This window comes from Ceratotherium simum, chromosome 22, assembly GCF_057802395.1.
Source record: "Ceratotherium simum simum isolate JZ-2026a chromosome 22, ASM5780239v1, whole genome shotgun sequence".
Lineage (NCBI taxonomy): Eukaryota > Metazoa > Chordata > Mammalia > Perissodactyla > Rhinocerotidae > Ceratotherium > Ceratotherium simum.
Window position 1 is genome coordinate 5,018,852 of NC_141921.1, and position 17,895 is coordinate 5,036,746.

General features: G+C 52.6%; 1 protein-coding gene across 2 annotated transcripts in view; it reads left to right on the forward strand.

Annotated features, from left to right (window-relative positions):
- Positions 1 to 17,895, forward strand: part of SSBP3 (single stranded DNA binding protein 3) — a 162,750-nt gene that overhangs the window by 101,593 nt on the left and 43,262 nt on the right. For both annotated transcript variants that reach the window (XM_004438591.3, XM_004438594.3), the window contains exon 5: positions 12,947 to 13,036. In XM_004438591.3, the coding sequence (XP_004438648.1) occupies positions 12,947 to 13,036 (90 nt within the window). The remainder of the gene's footprint in view (positions 1 to 12,946; positions 13,037 to 17,895) is intronic.

Below are 17,895 nucleotides of genomic sequence, written 5' to 3' on the forward strand. Positions count from 1 at the left end.
TAAACAGCCACCACCCTCCAAGGGCCTCCTCTGAAAGCTTGCCAGGGCAGGCTCTGTTCTAGAATGCTGCAGGCTGGGTTGGGGTGTGCTGTGTCTTTGATGAGCTGATTCCTGTGATCACAGAATTTGAGTCAAACAGACCGGCTGTGTTTGGTTCCTTAGGGGACACTAAGTACCAGAGCCATTACCTTTCCTGCCTCAGAGACAGACGTGCACACACAAACACGCCTGTGTACACACACACACACACACACACACACACACACACACACAGAATCTGTGACCTTGTGAATCCTCTTGTTGGGGGTGTTAACATTTCTGTAAAATGACCATTCTGGTCCCCTCCTCTCAACACCACTCCCTTGTGTTTGCTCAGCGCCCCGGGGACTGGGAGCAGGGCGGGATGAGGGTTCCTTCTCTGTGGTCTAATCCAGTGTAGCACACCTTCACTGTGCACCTGCTGGGTGCCTTGCCTCATCCTGGGAAGGCTTCCTGGACCTGCTGCATTTAGGCTGGGGCTTGAATGGCAGGTAGGGCAGCAGGGAACACCATGGGGAGGGCTCACTCCCAGCATGAGGGGCCTTCACAGGAGGAAGGGGCACCGGGCAGCGTGATTTGTGATTTGTGTTGACGGCCAGCCCATCGGCCTTGCAGTGGGCGGGGCGGGCCAGGAGGGAGAGGGGCCTGAGTTCTGCAGTCTCACTCCTCTGTGTGCCTCAGGGCTCACCCACCGTAACCCTGTCGTTTTATAACCCTGTCGTTTTATAAACGAGGCACCTGGGGCTCCGGGAAGGAGGGGGGTGCCCTGCTCTTGTTCACCTAGCTAGTTTTTGTTGGGGTTATTGTTGAGGCCGCGCTGTTAGCACCCTTTTGTGTCAGCTTAAGAATTTGGTGGAGGGGGGGCCGGCCCCATGGCTTAGCGGTTAAGTGCACGCGCTCCGATGCTGGTGGCCTGGGTTCGGATCCCAGGCGCGCACCGATGCACCACTTCTCCGGCCATGCTGAGATCAAGGCCCACATACAGCAACTAGAAGGTTGTACAGCTATGACATACAACTATCTACTGGGGCTTTGGGGGAAAAAAATAAATAAAATTATAAAAAAAAAAGAATTTGGTGGAGGGGAAGAAATGTGGACTTTGAAGTCAGGTAGACCTGGGTTCAAATCCCAGGACTGCCACTTCCTGGCCTGCTGTGTAACCACAGGCAGGTCAGCAATCTGAGCTTCAGTTTTCTTCTCTGTGACATAGGGACGATAACACCACCCACCCCGTAGGATGCTGAGAGGATCAGAGATAAGTACTAAAGGGCCTGGCATTAAGAGCACCTGTTACTGTTGGCTGGTGCTGTCCTGTCACTCCTTTGGGCAGTGCATGGAGAGAGAGGTGGTGGCTGGAGCATGTCACCTCCAGAGGAGTAGAGCCCTGGCTGGGGGCCTCTCCCTGGTGCCCTGGAGGGCCGAGACGCAGGCCCAACCATTGCAACCAAGCACCCACCTGGTGGGGGGCCGGCGTAGGCTTCTCTTCCCCTCATACTCAGTTGCTGGGGATGGTGCCTGGCAGGTGCCTGGGAGCCAGCTGTCAGGGGCCTCTGGAAAAGGTTTTCGCCTTCTCCATCTTGGGCAGTATTGGCTCCTGAGCGAGAGGCAGGCCGGCACTCGAGTTTCAGGCAGGAGAGCCAGCTTACACTGTCCCTCATCCAACAGCTGTGCGTGGAGGGCTGTCGGACTGGACAGCAGCAGTCTCTCCAAGTGCCCACTCCTTGTGGCGTTGTTTGGTCCAATTTCCGTCGCGTGGTGACCTACATCATTCTTTATTTGCTAAACCCTCTGAGCAGGCAGCAGTAATAAATCAATTAATGACTCCGATGAATCGTTTAATGGCTGACAAAATAACACTAAAGCCAACAGCTTGCGTCTCTCCAGCAGTACCAAAGGACGCTGGTTGACTGGGGTGGGGACCAAACAGAGACTGTTAGCTAAATTAGTGCAATTAGCGTGTGCTTTAAAGGCTTAGGCGGCATCTGCTCAGCTCTGAGCCTGTGCGTCGACGTGCAATCCACGCTGGTGGGCTGCTCGCTGCTTCCCTCCTGGCCTGGGGAGAGAGCTCTCCGATTCCCAGCCCCTCGTTTACACACCCCTCCCTGGCCAACTTAAACTCCCCCAGCGTTGATATCAGGGGACCCCAGTGGACTGCCCATCTGTCCTGTCACTGCAGCAGAGGATGCGCCGAGGGACAGTGACTCTGTCCCCACTAAACTTGGTGCCAGCTGAGCGAGTGTGGGCTCCTGTTCTTGAATGATGTTCTGAGGCCCATGCCTTTAATGATTTCTTTTAAACTTCAAAAAAAAAGTTTTTAGAAGCAGGCAGCTTTTTGTTCTCTGCACACCTCAGTCCTGGCAGGATTAAGTTGTCATTGGAACTGAACGTGTTTGCGGGTCCACGCCAGGGAATTTTCCACTTTGCAGAAGCGACTGCCAGTGTTCTTGTTAAGGAGCTGTCACTGGCCTACCATGACATGTTTGCAGTTGTAAGTAGCTCCTTTAAGACGGTGGGAAGTGTGTGTGTGCGCGCGCGTGCGCTTGTGTTTTGCTAATGGTATAAACCGGGGCCTGAAGCTCATCTCTCTTTAAAGAGAAAATCAGTGTTGTACAAATAGTGTGCTGTTGATCCACTCCACACTGTTCATTTGTGGGGGCACCTGTAGCCCTTGATCCCCCTTGTCTTGCGTGTACACGCTGAGGACCTGCTCTCTGTGCTGTGCAGCCTAGCGGGAGGTGTTTGCACACTGAGGGCGCCCTGGCCGGCATCCATGGTATAAGCAGGTATTCATTACACAAGGATCTGCCTATTACACGAATGGTGCCCTTTGATCCAATTCCCAGAAGCAGCCGGGCACATCCTGGGATAGATGGGCAGGGCCCGGTGGGGTAGTGGCCGTGGCCTTCTCCACACAGAGAAGCCAGTTCCTCTTTCTTTTGGAAATGTTCTGATTGGGGTGCCTTTCTTTCACTTTTTAAGAAAGAAATCGTATTTTTCTAACATGGGGGAGAGAGAAGCCACTCCTCAGAAGAGGGGCTTCTGCCCAGCAGAGGACAGTATCTTCCGACAGCCCTGAGGCCCCTTTCATTTCCCAGCCTGCTCTGTTCGTGGAATCGTAAAAAGAAAGCATGTCTGTCGTCTGCTTGGTGCTGTGTCACTAGCTCAGGGGCTTCCGTTTGCTGAGCACCTGTCACAGCCCGAGCCCCTTACCTGAGAGCTGAGCCCCTTACCTAAGAGTCGTATTTAAGTTCCCCACACCCCTGCAGAGGGTAGAGGGCTCCCCTCCCACAGGTGACGATGAAGGGCTCAGAAAGGTAAAGTGAGGGGCCGAGTACCCTGGCTCCTGGAGAATGGGAGGGCTGGGCCTTGAACCCAGACCTCTCTGTTCCCGGGCGGCCGCCTTTAAGCATCAGTTTCAAAACTTGGCCAGAGGAGCCAGGACGTGGCTAGAGCTGGGCTCTGGTTTTAGCAGATCTGGGCTTGACTTCCGGTTCTGCCCATTCTGAGCTGTGTGACTTTGGACAAGTCCCTTGATTTCTGGGAGCCTCTGTCTTCTCATCTGTGGTCCCTACCTGGTTATCGGGAGGACTGGGGAAAGTGGACAAGCCGCACCAAGGTTAGCTGGACCAACTGGGTCAGCAGCGGCAGCTTCTCAGACTGAGTGGGTGGCCGGCCCCACTCCTGCTGAAGAGCCCCCCTCGTTGTGGGAGGGGAAGTGAGTAAGCCCATGCCCACCCCGTAAACAGGAGATGGAACGGAGCTCTGGGAAGGTGGCTGCCTGGTGGGATTTGTGCTCTGAAGGAGAGACTGTCAGAAGGCCTGGTTCCCGCGGAGGGTTAAGATGACAGCAGTAATCTCTCACCTCCGTATCACCTCCCGCATCTTCGAGCCCTGCCGTCCTTTAAGGCCCTGGCTTGAGTGCCACCTCTTCCATAAAGCCTTCCTGATCCCCCTAATCCCTGCCTCACAGCGCCCACCCGGAGCTCCTTCCCACATCCCTCAGTTCTCTGTCACCACAACTCATTTCATCCTCTAGACCTTGAGGGCAGAGCCAGGCCTCTGTCATCTCCCGTCCCAGCGGGCACAGCACGGCCCCAGGAGCAAGTGTTCGCTGAATGCATCCAACGTGCGTAAAGCACGCGTAACCTTGAGCTCCCCACCTACCTTCTTTCTCCTTCTCCCAGGGTAATTTCCCAGTTAGATCCAGCAGACTCCGCAGCAGCATCTTGTGCGCGCGCAAGCACACACACACGCGTGCGCACACACACATACACACCACTCACACACTCCCCAGTGAAGGCCAACTCAAGTGGAATATTTGCTGGAAGGAGCAGAGTTAGAAGGTCAGCGTCCATAGGGAAGAGAAAGCGTATGGATGATCTCAAACGCAGAGAATGTGCATGGTACCTTATGTTTGTAATGCTCTATCCATTGTTTCTCTTCAAAAAGTACACAGAACTCTTCTTGAGAACTGCAGGAGTTGGGGGGGCCCGTTATTTGGGTTTCTTGGACCCAAGATCGGGGGTGGAGGGGCAGAGACTGAAGTTAGAGCCACTTACAATAATGTGCTTCTCTGTGCCTCAGTTTCCTTATCAGTAAACAGAAGTGACATTGTCCCAGGGATGTTGAAGAGTAAATAGTACCCCCTTAGCTCTCTCTATGGGATCTGTGGGATCAGGATGAAAAGGCAGTGGCTCCTCTCTGCGTTCCCTCTCTGTGTGCCTGCATTCATCCTCTCACTCTGGAATCAGAAGTGAGGTGGGGACTGTTTGGAAGAAGCTCTGGTGTCGGGACAGATCTCACCTGGGCTGATGGCCTGGCTGTGGCAGGTTGGGTCTTTTTTTGTCTACATGTGGCCCTTTTGTAGATTGCTTGGCTGAGAGCTCATTGAGACACCCACTGTTTCGTTGGATCAGCAGGACCTCAGCCACCTCTTCTGGAGCTGAGCAGAGGCACAGGGGCAGGAAGGCTTGTCCAAGTCACACAGTAGGTGGTTTTCAGCCAGAGCTGGAACCCTGACCCTGGGACCCTCAGCCCAGGGCTCTTGTCTCATAATAATCCCCAGGGAACACCGGGCAGTGCTAGGTAATGTGTCTCTTCCCTTTGACAGAGGGGAAACTGAGGCTGAGACAGTAAGCCTGGCTCTGATGTAGCAGAGCTGGGGCTTAAGCCCAGATACTCTGATCCGTAACATGGTTTTGCCCTGTCCTGACTGTAGCCACCCCACGTTAATGTGGCCCACCACTTCCCAAGGCAGCGCACTCTGATGCTCCCATCTGGAAAAGCTTTTTGTAGCTCAGAGCATCCACTGCTGGACCCAGGGCCATCCTTTGGTTCCGAGAGAGCACGTCCACTCCTTCCACATGACGGCTCCCTGGCTGTTGGAAGGCAAGGATCCTGTGTCACTCACTCCCGTGTGTCATCCGAACCTATTTTTAATGCCAGCTGGTTCTGTCCCTTCACGTAGCACCAGCTCTCTGTTTTCTCCAAGCTGCAGAGTTAGAGCCCCTGTCCTCCAGAACTGACTTTCTTCCGTGGTCTGTGCACAACACCAAGAGGCCTTCTCTGGTACCTCTCTCTTTTGACCCCACGTCTCTCAGTCTTGGCCTTTCCGTCTGGGCAATGACATTCCCTCCATTCCCTCCATTCCCTCCATTCTCTCCATTCCCTCAGCTACATTTTCAGTTTGTTGATGCTGCTAAAATTTCCTCCAGGAAACTTGGCCCAGAAGGACCCAGGTCACTCCAGTGTTTTGCACAGGGTGCTGATGCCTGTGTCTTGGCGATAGCAGAGCAAGCCCCCCTCCCTCCCTCCCTGCCTTCTTCAAGCATCACTCGGGGGCTTTGCTTCTCACTCGCCCTCCTTGTGTAGTCAGTGCAGGGGTGCCCCCCACTCCCCTGAGTGACCTCCGTTTCCCAGCTGCGTGCATACAGCCACGCCTACGGCATACACCCTGTACCCCTGGCGTCCTGGGTGCTTGGCCACGTGGCCTGTGGAGTTTCAGTCAAGGAAGCCTGCACTTCGTGGTTTCGCGTGTGGGCCCCGCGCTGCTGCACGCCGAGGCCTGAGTATTGGGGTGGGGCGGGGAGGGAGGGGATTTGCAGAACAAAGTACCATTTTGCAGCCTTGTAAATCAGTCAGGAGGGCTTGGCCGACCTGGCAGGAGTCCCGACCTTCACTCGGAGCATTTGTTTTTAGTCAGTTTTCCAGGAGTTTCATATGCTTAGAACGGTTTTACAAGAGAGTAAAAATGGGTGGGGGGATCCCATGCTAGTTTGTGAGTGAGGGTACTGGGGTTCTCAGGATGAGGCTGGAAGATGAAGTCTTATAGGGAATATCCCCTAGATGTTCATTTCTTGAAGGAGGCACTCACACTTGTTGTCTACCACGAGATGGGAGCCTCCTAGGAGCACGTCTCTTGGTTCCTCTGGACTGACCCTGCTGTTCCTGGAGCTGCAGGGAACTTCTTGCCACAGAGCGAGGGAAGGGCCCAGCACTGCCTCTGGGACTTGCTGAGCCCATTTGTTCGTGGAGCCTTGGGTACTCGGGTGCTGTTGGGGTGGGTTTGTCAACAGTGCACTAGGATGCTTGTCACGGGGTAAGACTGATAAGGCGTGGTTCTCAGAGGTCACTCTTCTCTTAGGGCTCTGCCCCACTGCCTAGAGCAGAAAGTTCAGATGTCTTCGCACTGCTTCCAAGGCTCCTCCCAGTCACCTAGACGGTGAGGCCCCAGGTTTGAACCTGCTTCAGACGGGTTCAAAGAGAACACACTTCTTCCGGGGCCAGGGAGGAGTTTCGGGTATGCCCTCACTGTGGAAAGCCAGATTTGGGTGGCGGGGTCCCTGTGGTTGCAGCGGCACACGTGAAACTGGCTGGCCTGTGTCTGGAGCACAGAGCGGGGCTAAGAGGCTGCCGTGAACCTCGAGCCCTGGTGGTTGCGGGACCATCCTGTGACCATAAAGAAACCCTGTTCTTTAGGGAGAAAGTTACGGGATCAGCCCTCACTGGAATTCTCCCTGGCTCTGAACAAAAAGAAAATACTTTGCGAGAGAACTTGGAGAGCTTCAGGCAGTTGTCTGAAGGTACCGCGGGCTTTTCGAGTTGACTCTCCCCCAGAGGCTGCTGGCTGGAGTGGGCCACGCCACCCGGTGCAAGGCCTGTTTTCTGTTTAGAAGGGTGTTTAAGTTAGTTTTAGAAAAAAATGCATGCGTTACCCAACTGCGTGCCTGATTTGATTCTGCTTTTTTTTGGTCCATGTGTGTATGCATATATGGATAAATGTTGGTGAGGGGGGCCTGGAGAGGGCAGAGCCCAAATGTCATTGCCGTTATCTGCTGGCTTTGATAACAAATACGTTTCTGGGTGGTTTTTAATCTTTGACCTCTAAGTGTTCTATAGTGAAGAGAGGCGACTTAAAATTCAGGGTCCTCTGGGAAGAGGATCTCCCTCCTGTGCATACAGAAGCTGCTCTTTCCACACTCCCCTGGGTGTATAGACTTGGTTGGGGAGAGCAGCTTGGAAGAAGAGCCCTAGAGGTCATCGCCCCTAACTCCACCATTGGACACATGGGGAAACGGAGGCCCAGTGTGAGAAGGGACTTGCCTATGGGCTCCCAGCTAGGACCCGAGCGTACGTGGGAGGGCTCTGGCTTCTGAGTCCAGTGCTCTCTGCTCTCTTCCCTCAGTGAAGGAGTCCCATCCCGCGCACCTCCCGCAGCCCCGGCATGCTGTTTGCCTCGGTGAATGTTAGGGGTTTTGGTTGGGTTTTGTGTTTTTAGAGAAAACTCACATGAGACGCTTTGCTGAGTGCCTTAACGGAGCTCTGACGCAAAGTTAGAAACCGCAAGGAGAGGCCGATTCCTAGCAATCCGGAAAGGCCTGGCTCCAGATGGCCAGGTTGGAGCAGGTCTTTGAATAATAAAGGTCGTAATCATTTATTGAACACCTGCTGTATGCCTCACACTGTGCTGAGTTTTGGAGATGGGTGAGGGGCAGTGTAATATTGATAGATGTGGGAGGGGGCTTGGGTTGGGTTTTGTGAGCAACAGTTGTTTCTTAACCTGTTTGTCGCCCTAAAAACACCAATTGCTGCTTTTCATTTTCTTCTCCACGCCTTTCTGTCCTTTTGAAAGCTTTCCGTTATGAGCACATGTTCGCTGCGTAATCAAAGAATCGCAGTAACTGTCATAATCCAGGACACAGATTTAAGCACGGCAGAGCTACTTCGTTTTGCTGCCGGAGAAGGCTTTAAATGATAAAACTTGTCTCCTCAGCTTCTGCCGAGTCACTACAGTCACTGCTAACATGGCCTTCCTTTCGTTGGAGGGTAGCAAGTGCGTCCTCCACCCACATGTCAGAGAATTACATCATCCCTTTAGGAGAACCATGGTTACCCCGGGCCGACATTCGAAGGACCACGGACCACCCCTCCGCCCTCATTCCTAGAACTGTTGACTCAGTCCTGATTTTGTAGGAAAACGAGATCTTGGAGTGAGGGAGCCTCACAAGTCGTGCTCCCAGGTTCAAGTTTTCCTTTAAAACTGTTTTTTTTTTTTTTTAATTGTAAAAATTGTAAGATATTCTTATGTTATATCCTTAATATATAAAGAGCTCTTATGTATCACTAAGGAAAAATGTCAAATACCCAAATACAAAGGACGTGAATGTTTTACCATAAAAGTAGATCTGTAAGTGGCCAGTTAAACCATTTCAAAATATAGCGATCCAGAAGGTAACTCAAAGTACCAAATACCAAAGAGATACCGTTTTGTAACTACGAAGTTAGCAAACAGCAATGCAATGCCTGTTAATTAAATTGGTTAAATAATGATACTTCTATATATATTAAGCTGGTTAAAAAATCGTGCTTTCTTTGACCATTTAGTGAGAGGAAGGAAAGTGCTCATGACATTATCTAACAAAATACGGTGACTAATTTTCTTTTTACTTTGCTCTGTTCTATAACAGGGAAGTGTTTTATGTTATAAATGCTAATGTAGAAAGTTGAGTTGGTGAAGCTTTCCAGATCTTTCTTTAAAAACAAAGCATTGTTGGGGGCTGGCCTGGTAGCATAGTGTTAAGTTCGGCATGCTCCACTTCGGCAGCCCAAGTTCCCAGGTTCGGATCACTTGCACAGACCTACACACTGCTTGTCAAGCCATGCTGTGGTGGCGTCCCACGTAGAAAGTAGAGGAAAGATTGGCACAGATGTTAGCTCAGGGCCAGTCTCCCTCACCAAAAAAAAAAAAAAACTGCACAAAAACAAAGCATTGTTTCTGGGCTGAAGGCTGAAGAAGAGGAGGTCTGGACTCTGAGGAAGAAAAGTGGAGAAAGGTCATCTTGAGCCTGCTCCGCATGGGTGTTTGTTTCCTCGTCTGTAAAGTGGGGGTGCTTGTGTCTACATCAGAAGGCGACCTGGGGGTTCAGGGAGAGGTGGTGTGAAAGCGCCCAGCCCATTTCTGAGCGTCAGACCAGATGGCTCCCGCCGTCTGCACCCCCAGGGCTGTGCCTCCACCAGACCCTCCTCACGTCACAGCCAGGACCATCTCTTTCTCATCCTCATCCCAGGAACGAGTCGGTGTCACTTTTCTTTTTGGTATTTTATTTATTTATTTCTGTTGAGGTATAATTGACATGCAACATTATATTAGTTTCAGGTGTACAGCATAATGATTCAACATATGTGTATATTGCAAAATGATCACTACACTAAGTCTAGTTAACATACATCACCATACATAGTTAGAAAATTTTTTTTCTCTTAATAACTTTTTTTTTTTTTTTTGCTGAGGAAGATTTGCTCTGAGGTAACATCCACCACCAATCTTCCTCCTTTTTTGCTTGAGGAAGATTAGCCCTGAGCTAACATTTGTGCCAGTCTTCCTCTATTTTGTACGTGGCTTGCCGCCACCGCATGGCTGACGAGTGGTGTAGGTCTGTGCCCGGGATCCAAACCCGTGAATCTGGGCTGCCGAAGCAGAGCACGCCGAATTTAACCACTACGCAGCGGGGCCGATCCCAGAACTTTTAAGATCTATTCTCTTAGTAACTTTCAGTGTACCACGTTTGTTGAATAAAACATTTAGTCAGTACAAGAGAGAGTTTTGGTTTTCCTACATTTATCGCCTACTCCCACCTGCCTTCTAATCATTGTTGGTACACCCACTCTGCTTAACTATTGGACTTGAAGGAAGATGTGAAAAATTGGAGGAAGACCACGTCCTGGGAGGGAACCTCTGTCTTGGAAAGTTGTCAGTTCTCCTCCAAATTTGTGTGTGTGTGTGTGTGAACTTTTTTTCTCTTTTGGTAGGGAGGTAACTTTTATAAATGATCTGAAGTTTGGAGGGATGAGTAGATAAAAACAAACTTTCATTAAAGAATTGAAGGAGGGGCCGGCCCGGTGGCGTAGTGGTTAAGTGCGCGCGCTCTGCTGCTGGTGGCCGGGGTTCAGATCTCGGGCGCGCACCGACGCAGCACTTGTCAGGCCATGCTGAGGCCGCATCCCACATAAAGTGGAGGGAGGTAGGCACGGTTGTTAGCCCAGGGGCTGATCTTTCTTACCAAAAAAAAAAAAAAAAAAAAGAATTGAAGGAGATAATAAAATACGTTGTAAAACTCTGGTCGTTAGAACGGAGCTTTAGAGGCATTGGGCGGAATTAAAAAGGTCAGAAACGGACCCAAGCCTTTGTGGAATTTTGTCTCTGGTTTCAGATGAGTGGGGAAAATCATACTGAGGCAGTTGACTGTTTGCGGAGTCGAATCCATATTCTTTACCTAAATAAGTTCCTGAAGGATTAAAGAGTTAAATGTAAAACCACTCTCTGAAAGAACTTGAGGAAAATACAGGTGGATGTTTACCTCACCTCGTTTTGTTTTTTTTTTAAACTTTTCTGCTCCTGCTGCTGAGGAGTAATTGTTGGCTATAAATCATGTAAAGTTGCATTTTCACAGAACCACCAACCACAAACAAACAACAGTGCAGCTAATGGATAACCTGGCAGATTCTCCTGGGCGGCCCTCATCCCAGATAATGCTGGGGTAGGGGCAAGGCAGGGGCGGGCTGGCTTCTCCTTCTAAGTGGGGCTGTGGCCTCGAACCTGGGGAGGTAGGAAGACCCAGATCCGTGATGTTTTGGGATGTTTGGAACTTGTAAACATATTACTGGATGGTTGGCAGAATCTCTTAGTTATAGAGAGGGTTGCTTTTCTGTAGGCAGAATCATTTTGAAATGTTGGGCTGGAGTGGCAGCCCACTCCCACCCCATTCTCTTTACCTGGGTTCTGTTAAAACACCCACTGCATGCCCTGTACTGAGTCCTCCATGCTTCCAGATTACCCAACTTTCCCGCTTTACAAAACACAGCCCATCCCGTCACTTAATCCTCCACAAGCCTGGCAGCAGGCAGGATGATAGTGATCCCTACTTTTTATAGGAGACTGATGCGGAAAGGCCAAGTTGGGGGCCGGCCCAGTGGCATAGTGGTTAAGTTCGTGCGCTCTGCTTTGGCAGCCCAGGGTTCGCGGGTTCAGATCCCAGGCGCGGACCTACGCAACGCTTATCAAGCCATGCTGTGGCGGTGTCCCATATAAAGTAGAGGAAGATTGGCAATGGATCTTAGCTCAGGGCCAGTCTTCTCACCAAAAACAAGAAAAAAACGCCAAGTGGCTTGCCCACAGCCATCCCTCGCTAGCACAGGTGACAATGCTTGAATCCTGATGTAGTGGTTCCCAGGGGTATCTGTTCATTTTGCTGCATGCTGTGTGTTCGTAGGATTCACACATTACCTCATTTCCTTCCATCAGAGTTGGAAGTTAGGGGTTCTGGTTCCTGTTTTCTGGCTGAGGGAAAAGGGAGGGAGAAGTGGCTTCTTCAAGGTGGTGATGGCAGGCTGCGTTCACAAGAGAGAAAGAGACCCTCTGTTTCCTGACCCTCAGGGGCTCACTCTTGTCCCAGGGAACCAGTCAGACCCCTGGGAGATGATTGGGGATTCAGTTGCAAATTCTCAGTCCTGGCAGGGTTTGGAGACCACCATGGTTAGATGGTGGGCTTTCTGCAGGAGGCGCACCTGGGCAGTTTAGAATCAGAGGGAGGAGCAGGGCCCAGGCCCAGTGGGGTGGTCAGGCCTGTGGCTTCCCAGTCAGCCTCGCCCTGCCTGAGCGAGCACGGGGCCAGGCGCAGACACGCCGGCCACATGAGCAGGTGGGACCCAGATTGCCTGGAAGGAGGCCAGGCTGGGAAGAACAGCGTCTGTTCACCCCGGGAGGCATTTATGGAGGCAGATGTACCAGGTAAATGCTGGAATAGCAGCGTTTAAAAAGAAACGTGACGACAGTCCTCCCTCATGCGGCCTACCTCATCTCCTCTGGCACCCAGGACCCTGAAGGGACCAAAACTTGCCCTGCCCTCCTTCACCCTCTCCTGGGACATTTCCTGGCTGGGCTGTCTGTTCCTTGAGTCATGGATAGTTACTGGTCTCCGGCTCTGTACGATGCGCCAGCCTTTTGTAGAGGGCACAGGCATTTATGGAGCACCTTGCCTGGCCTCCAGGAGCGTCCTGAAGCAGCGGAGAGCTGGCTGCCCGCTGCTGCTCTGCAGGGTGTGTGCGGTGCCTTCCACGCTGCATGTCACGCCCTTCTCACAGCCACCCCACATGGTGCACGTCGTTGCCCCATTTTAGAGATGAGGAAATAGAGGCCTGGAGAGTTCCACTCTTGCCCAGTCAGTGACACACATGGGAAGATGGGGTCTGAGGAGGGTCTGTGGCGGACGTGGGCAGACAGGGAGGGGGTGGGCCAGGGGTGGGAACTCCCTCTCTCTCTCTCTCCCTCCCTCTCCCTCCCTCTCCCTCCCTCTCCCTCTCTCTCTCTCATGGGGGCTGCCTCTAACTCTCCACCTTCCTGTCTCCACAGAGCGCGGCAGCCGCCCCGAGCCCCGTGCTTGGCAACATTCCCCCCAACGATGGGATGCCGGGAGGCCCCATCCCGCCGGGTTTCTTTCAGGTACGTGCTGGGCCCTGCATCCTGTGCTCCTCTCACTCCAGGCCCGGCCCGGGCAGGCGGGAGGGAGGGAGAGAGAAGGCAGTAGCAGCCCAGTTTGCCATGGTCTAAATACAGTTGCTTTATGCTGGTTCACACCCTTCCCTTCCCATCCCTGTCTCCACCCCTTCCAAAGACGCGGGGGGAGAAGAGAGGTGGAGAGCAGACCTCCTGCATGTGCTGTGTCACTTCTGCTGGAGTTTGTTTTCGTCACACCAGCCTCATAGCCGCGACACTGCCCGCCCCTGGTCAGGGAGGCTGTGGGGCTGCTTCCAAGTCCGTGTGGAGCTGTCTTTTAACAAAAGGCTTTTTTTTTTTTTTTTTTTTTTTTTAAAACAAGTAAACTGTTCTTCGTTTCTGTTTTGTTGCTGCTGTCCTTGTCGTTGTTTACTTTGCCTGTCCAAACTACAAACCTTAGGCGTAATCTAAAACAACAAAAAACCCACCATCCTGGCAGGTTTCGGAATCCTCTCCCTCTGGTTAACCACTTGATTTTTTCCGAGTGCGATCACGGCCGGCATCCCACAAGCCTCTGTGCCCACACTCTGCCCACCAAAGGCGGGAGCAGATCCCACGTGGGGCGAGAGCCTGGCCTTCTCAAAAAGACACCTTGTTGGGCTCTCGGGGGCTTTCTGTTTTGTCCGGGTTGGATGCAGCTTCCACCCCCTCTGTGCCGCCACCTCCGTTTCTGCCTTCCCCTCCGGGGTCTTGTTCTATTGAAACCAGATTGAGACTGGGAAACGCTGTCTTCGAGAGGTCTCAGCGTGTGGGGCTGGAATGCATTTTATGATGAAGCTCTTGAGTATAACATCTTTCTTTCAAACCTGTCTGCAACGAGGTTGAGAATCTGCCTGAGTTCCTCACAGCTTTTGAAGGGTTAGCCTTCCAGATAAGAGTATGGAAAGAGCTGTTGTATAGAAAAGAAGGCAGAGATTTCTCCGTGAAGCCCAAGAATTCAGATCTGGGACCAGTGAGGCAAAGTCCAAGGAGACTTTGCTTGGCGTAAGCCAGAACTCTGTGAGTCCAGCAATGAGTCACAGGCGGCGGGAGGCCAGGGGCTCCCTGGCACTGGCGAGATCTGGGCAAAGATGGGACAAAAACCTCTTAGGGATGTTAAGGGGCTTTCCTCCCTGGATGGGAGACAACCTGGAAGACACTTCTTGATAAGATTTCACATTTCGGTTGATATTACCTCCCAGGAGAGAAGGGTTAGGACATGCTGCTCACCAGCCAAGGAGGGAATCAGTGAAATTTGGGTGTTTCCCGAAAGCAGAAACAGCAGGTTTCCCACCAAGATGGCAGTGAGGGAAGTAAGAGGGACGAGGGGATAGTGGTTCTGCGGCAGTGAATGGCCAACGTGTATCTGTATGTATTTCTAGCATGCAGCCCAAACTAGGGCCTTGTCCCAGGTGTGGAAACGGGTACAGCCTCAGAAATTAGTGTGTAAGCTCCAGGTTGGACCAGACCAGGCACTGCCCGGGGCTCAGCTTGGGGTAAGGCCACAGGCATCGGGAAGAGGGGCCAGACTTCTAAGAGAAAGTGAGACGTTCAAATCTTTGGAAACCCGTGGACCCAAGACAGACAGGAGCCGGGTGGGCTTCTGCCCTCTCCCCCGAGGGGAAACCCAAGTGGCTACTGTCTGAAGGGATTATCCATGCCAAGGGGCAGCCGTCTTTGTGGCCACTGCAGGTGGGCATTCTATACCGAGCTGGTGGTCTTTTCCCACAGCATTCTGTCTTGTTGGGACTTCTATCCCAGATTCACATGTCCTCGCTCATGATGCCATCAATGTCCTCGATACAGTGCAGATGTGGCGTTCCTACCTGATGGACAGAGCCCACCCAGGTACCAGGCTCCACCTGTGTGCCTCCCTGCTCAGGCTGCTTGCTGGCCTCTGGGCACCCAGTGCAGGCTACTGTGGCGGGAAGAGGTGGATAAGAGCCAGCTGTATTTTTTAAAAAGGCCACTGACTTCTGTTTTGGCCTGAGTCTGGGGCAAGGCGGAGATCTGCCTGATCTGTGGGCAGGTCCCAGCTTCCTGCTTTGGTATAATTGTCCATGGTTGAGGCCTAATTCCAGACATACTTCTCGGGCCCTCCCCTGTGACGCTCAGGGGTGTGGTCAGAAGGCCCAGACTGATTCCTGTCCTTATTTAGCTGCCATCAGCCACCATCAAGCAGCGGTAACTTTTGGACCCTCTTGAGGTCTTCTCTGATCCCAGTTGGGGACACATCGAGAGCTAGCTGGGTCACTGAGCAGGGACTTGTGTGCCCTGGCCTCTGCTTCCTGGGTGACTGGCCAACTTCACCCCCAGCACTCCCTGGGGAGTCATTTCCCTGTCAATCAGATGAAGGCAAATGGGGTCCTTCCTGGCCGTGATGCTGACCCGCTTGGGCTGGGTCACTGCTGAGGGGAAAGGGTATCTCTCTGGAGGAAGGAGGTAGTGGCTGCCCATTTCCGGAGCAGGCCGGCTCGCAACAGGAATATTAGCTATTAATTGCCGGCCCTGCCTCTCGCTCATCTTGCAGGCGGCCACTCTGATATTAGAAGGGAAGTAGAGATGGTATCGAGGGTTTTATCTGCTGCCAACAATTGTGCTTCTTCCCCTGCTTGGCCGCGGCCTGGGCAGGCAGTTCTGCTGTAGGAGGGTCTTTGTGTTGAGGACCCAGCCTGGGTTGACTGATTCAGCTCTGGCCAGACCCTGTCCCAAGGTGGACAGCCGGGTTTTCAGGCCGGGACTCTACCCCCAGCACCAACTAAATTTAGGGCCTCCAGAGTGAGTGGGAGGGAGCATCTGTCCGCCTCCCATCCCAGCCCCTCAGAAAGCAACGCTGGGGACTCCCTTCCTCAGGCCTCCGACTGCCAGGCTACAGGCCTCCTGGGGTTAGAAGGTTTGGCTGTCCACACACTGGGTTCTGACTGTTTGCTCTTTCTTATTCAGTGTTCAGGTTTCCAAGGTGGACAGTGCTGGTCTGGTCCTGTGGCATGAGATGAGGGCTGCAGGAGGTGGTTTGGGACCCGACCTGACCCTATCTCACTACTGGGGAATATTGTGAGGTTCTCGGATTCGTGGCAGAACTTAGCAAGGGCATTCTACTTCTGTTGTTCCTTGTAAAAAGCCTGCCTTAATCTTGGCATCCGCAGCACCTGGCGTGCACTAGGGACCCAGGAAATGTTTGAACTGAATTTATTTGTGTTGCTCACATTACCAGGAGTGGAACCTAGCCAGCCCCAAAGCTCTAGATCCAGCGTTCTGACCCGGGTTGGAGGTCCAGGAATGGTGTTCTGGAATGGGGAAGGATACAGAGGGCCAGAGCCTGAGGACGCCCGTTCTGGTCCCCTGCTTTGTCACTTGCTGAGTGACCTAGAGCAAGTTGCTTCCCATCTTGGGCCCCCCATTTCCTCACCAGTAAATGAAGCAGAGTGGACCAGGTGGTCTCTGAGGGCCCTTCCAACTTGGATTTTCTGCTTTGGATCCAGACGGGTTTTACATAATCAAGCAGTGGCATTTTTTTCACGCAGCTTAAGTCAGTTGGGCTGCACATCTGGCAGACTCAGCTTGGCTCTGGCCGGGCCCATTGGTCTGGGTGGGTCCACTGCTCCTTGGCCCTAAGGTGGTTCTGAGGGAGGCACTGTCCAATGAGAATCTCCGGGTCCGGAGCTGGGGAATTGCGGGAGGGCAGGGGTCCCGGAGAAGAGAGCTTTGGGTACAGGCTGTTTTTGTTCTTGGTTTGTTTTAAATTCCAATAATTGTTTTCAGTTGTGTAGTGTTTTTAGACATGCGACTTACTTTCATTTTGATCGCAGCATTTCTGCGAGGAGGCATGGCTGCCAGGGAACGTGCGACTCAGAAAGGTGGATGACCTGCCCAGAGTCATCCGCCGAGGGCTGGACTCAGTCTGAGCCCAGGCTTCCTGGTTCCTGATGCTCGTGTTCTTCCACGGCAGTCAGAGTCCAGATGTGGACACATCTGGTTGTCTGGAGGAAGAAGAGAAAATGAGAAAAAAGGAGGGAAATAAGGGAGAGAGGAAGAGAAACTCTAGCCGTCTTCTTTCAAAGTAGGCAATGTTGCCATTCTGTTTGCTTAGTGGTGGCTGCTTAGAACACTGGGTTGAGAATGATTCTGAAGCTGTGTCCAGGCTCAACGAATACTAATTGTCCGTGTCCACCATGAACATGGGCACGTAAATGGTAGTACATGTCCTGTGTATATGCCATCCCCCATCTAGTCCAGACTTTTCCTTTATGATGTGGAATGGAGGCCCAGAGGCAGATGGGCCTGTGGTTAGTGGCTGTTATCGGCCCCCCTGTGAAAACATGGGGCTTGGCTCTAGGCCAGAACTGAATCAACTATAGTGTGCCCACAGGAGCACCCAGCCTACCAGAGAGACTAACAGGTAAACCCCTGCCCTGTAGCAGGAACTGGAGAGGCCTGCCTGCCCAGGTGGGAGACAAGAGGGGATTCCTAGAGGCAGTGTGGTCCTGGCTGGGATGGTGCCTAGAAGGAGGTAGGTGGTAGGTGCTCAGTAGAAGACGTGGCGGAGAGGTTGCCGGCAGTTGTTGATGAACCTTGTTGAAGAGGGCAGGATCCATCCAGCGGGTGGTGGGAGCCACTAGAGCAGCCTGGTCTGGATGATGCCTTGGCCAGGTCTGTGTTCCAGAACGGTTGCTCTGTGGAGGCAGGGATCTAGGCGCTGACCACATCGATGATGAACACTGGCATTGCAGAGACCCAGCAGAGGTCATAGGGCTGAAGACTGTGCCTTCTATGGGAAAGACAGTCGTGGGGGACCTAGCTCCCTTTGCCAAAAGCTCAGCCGGTGC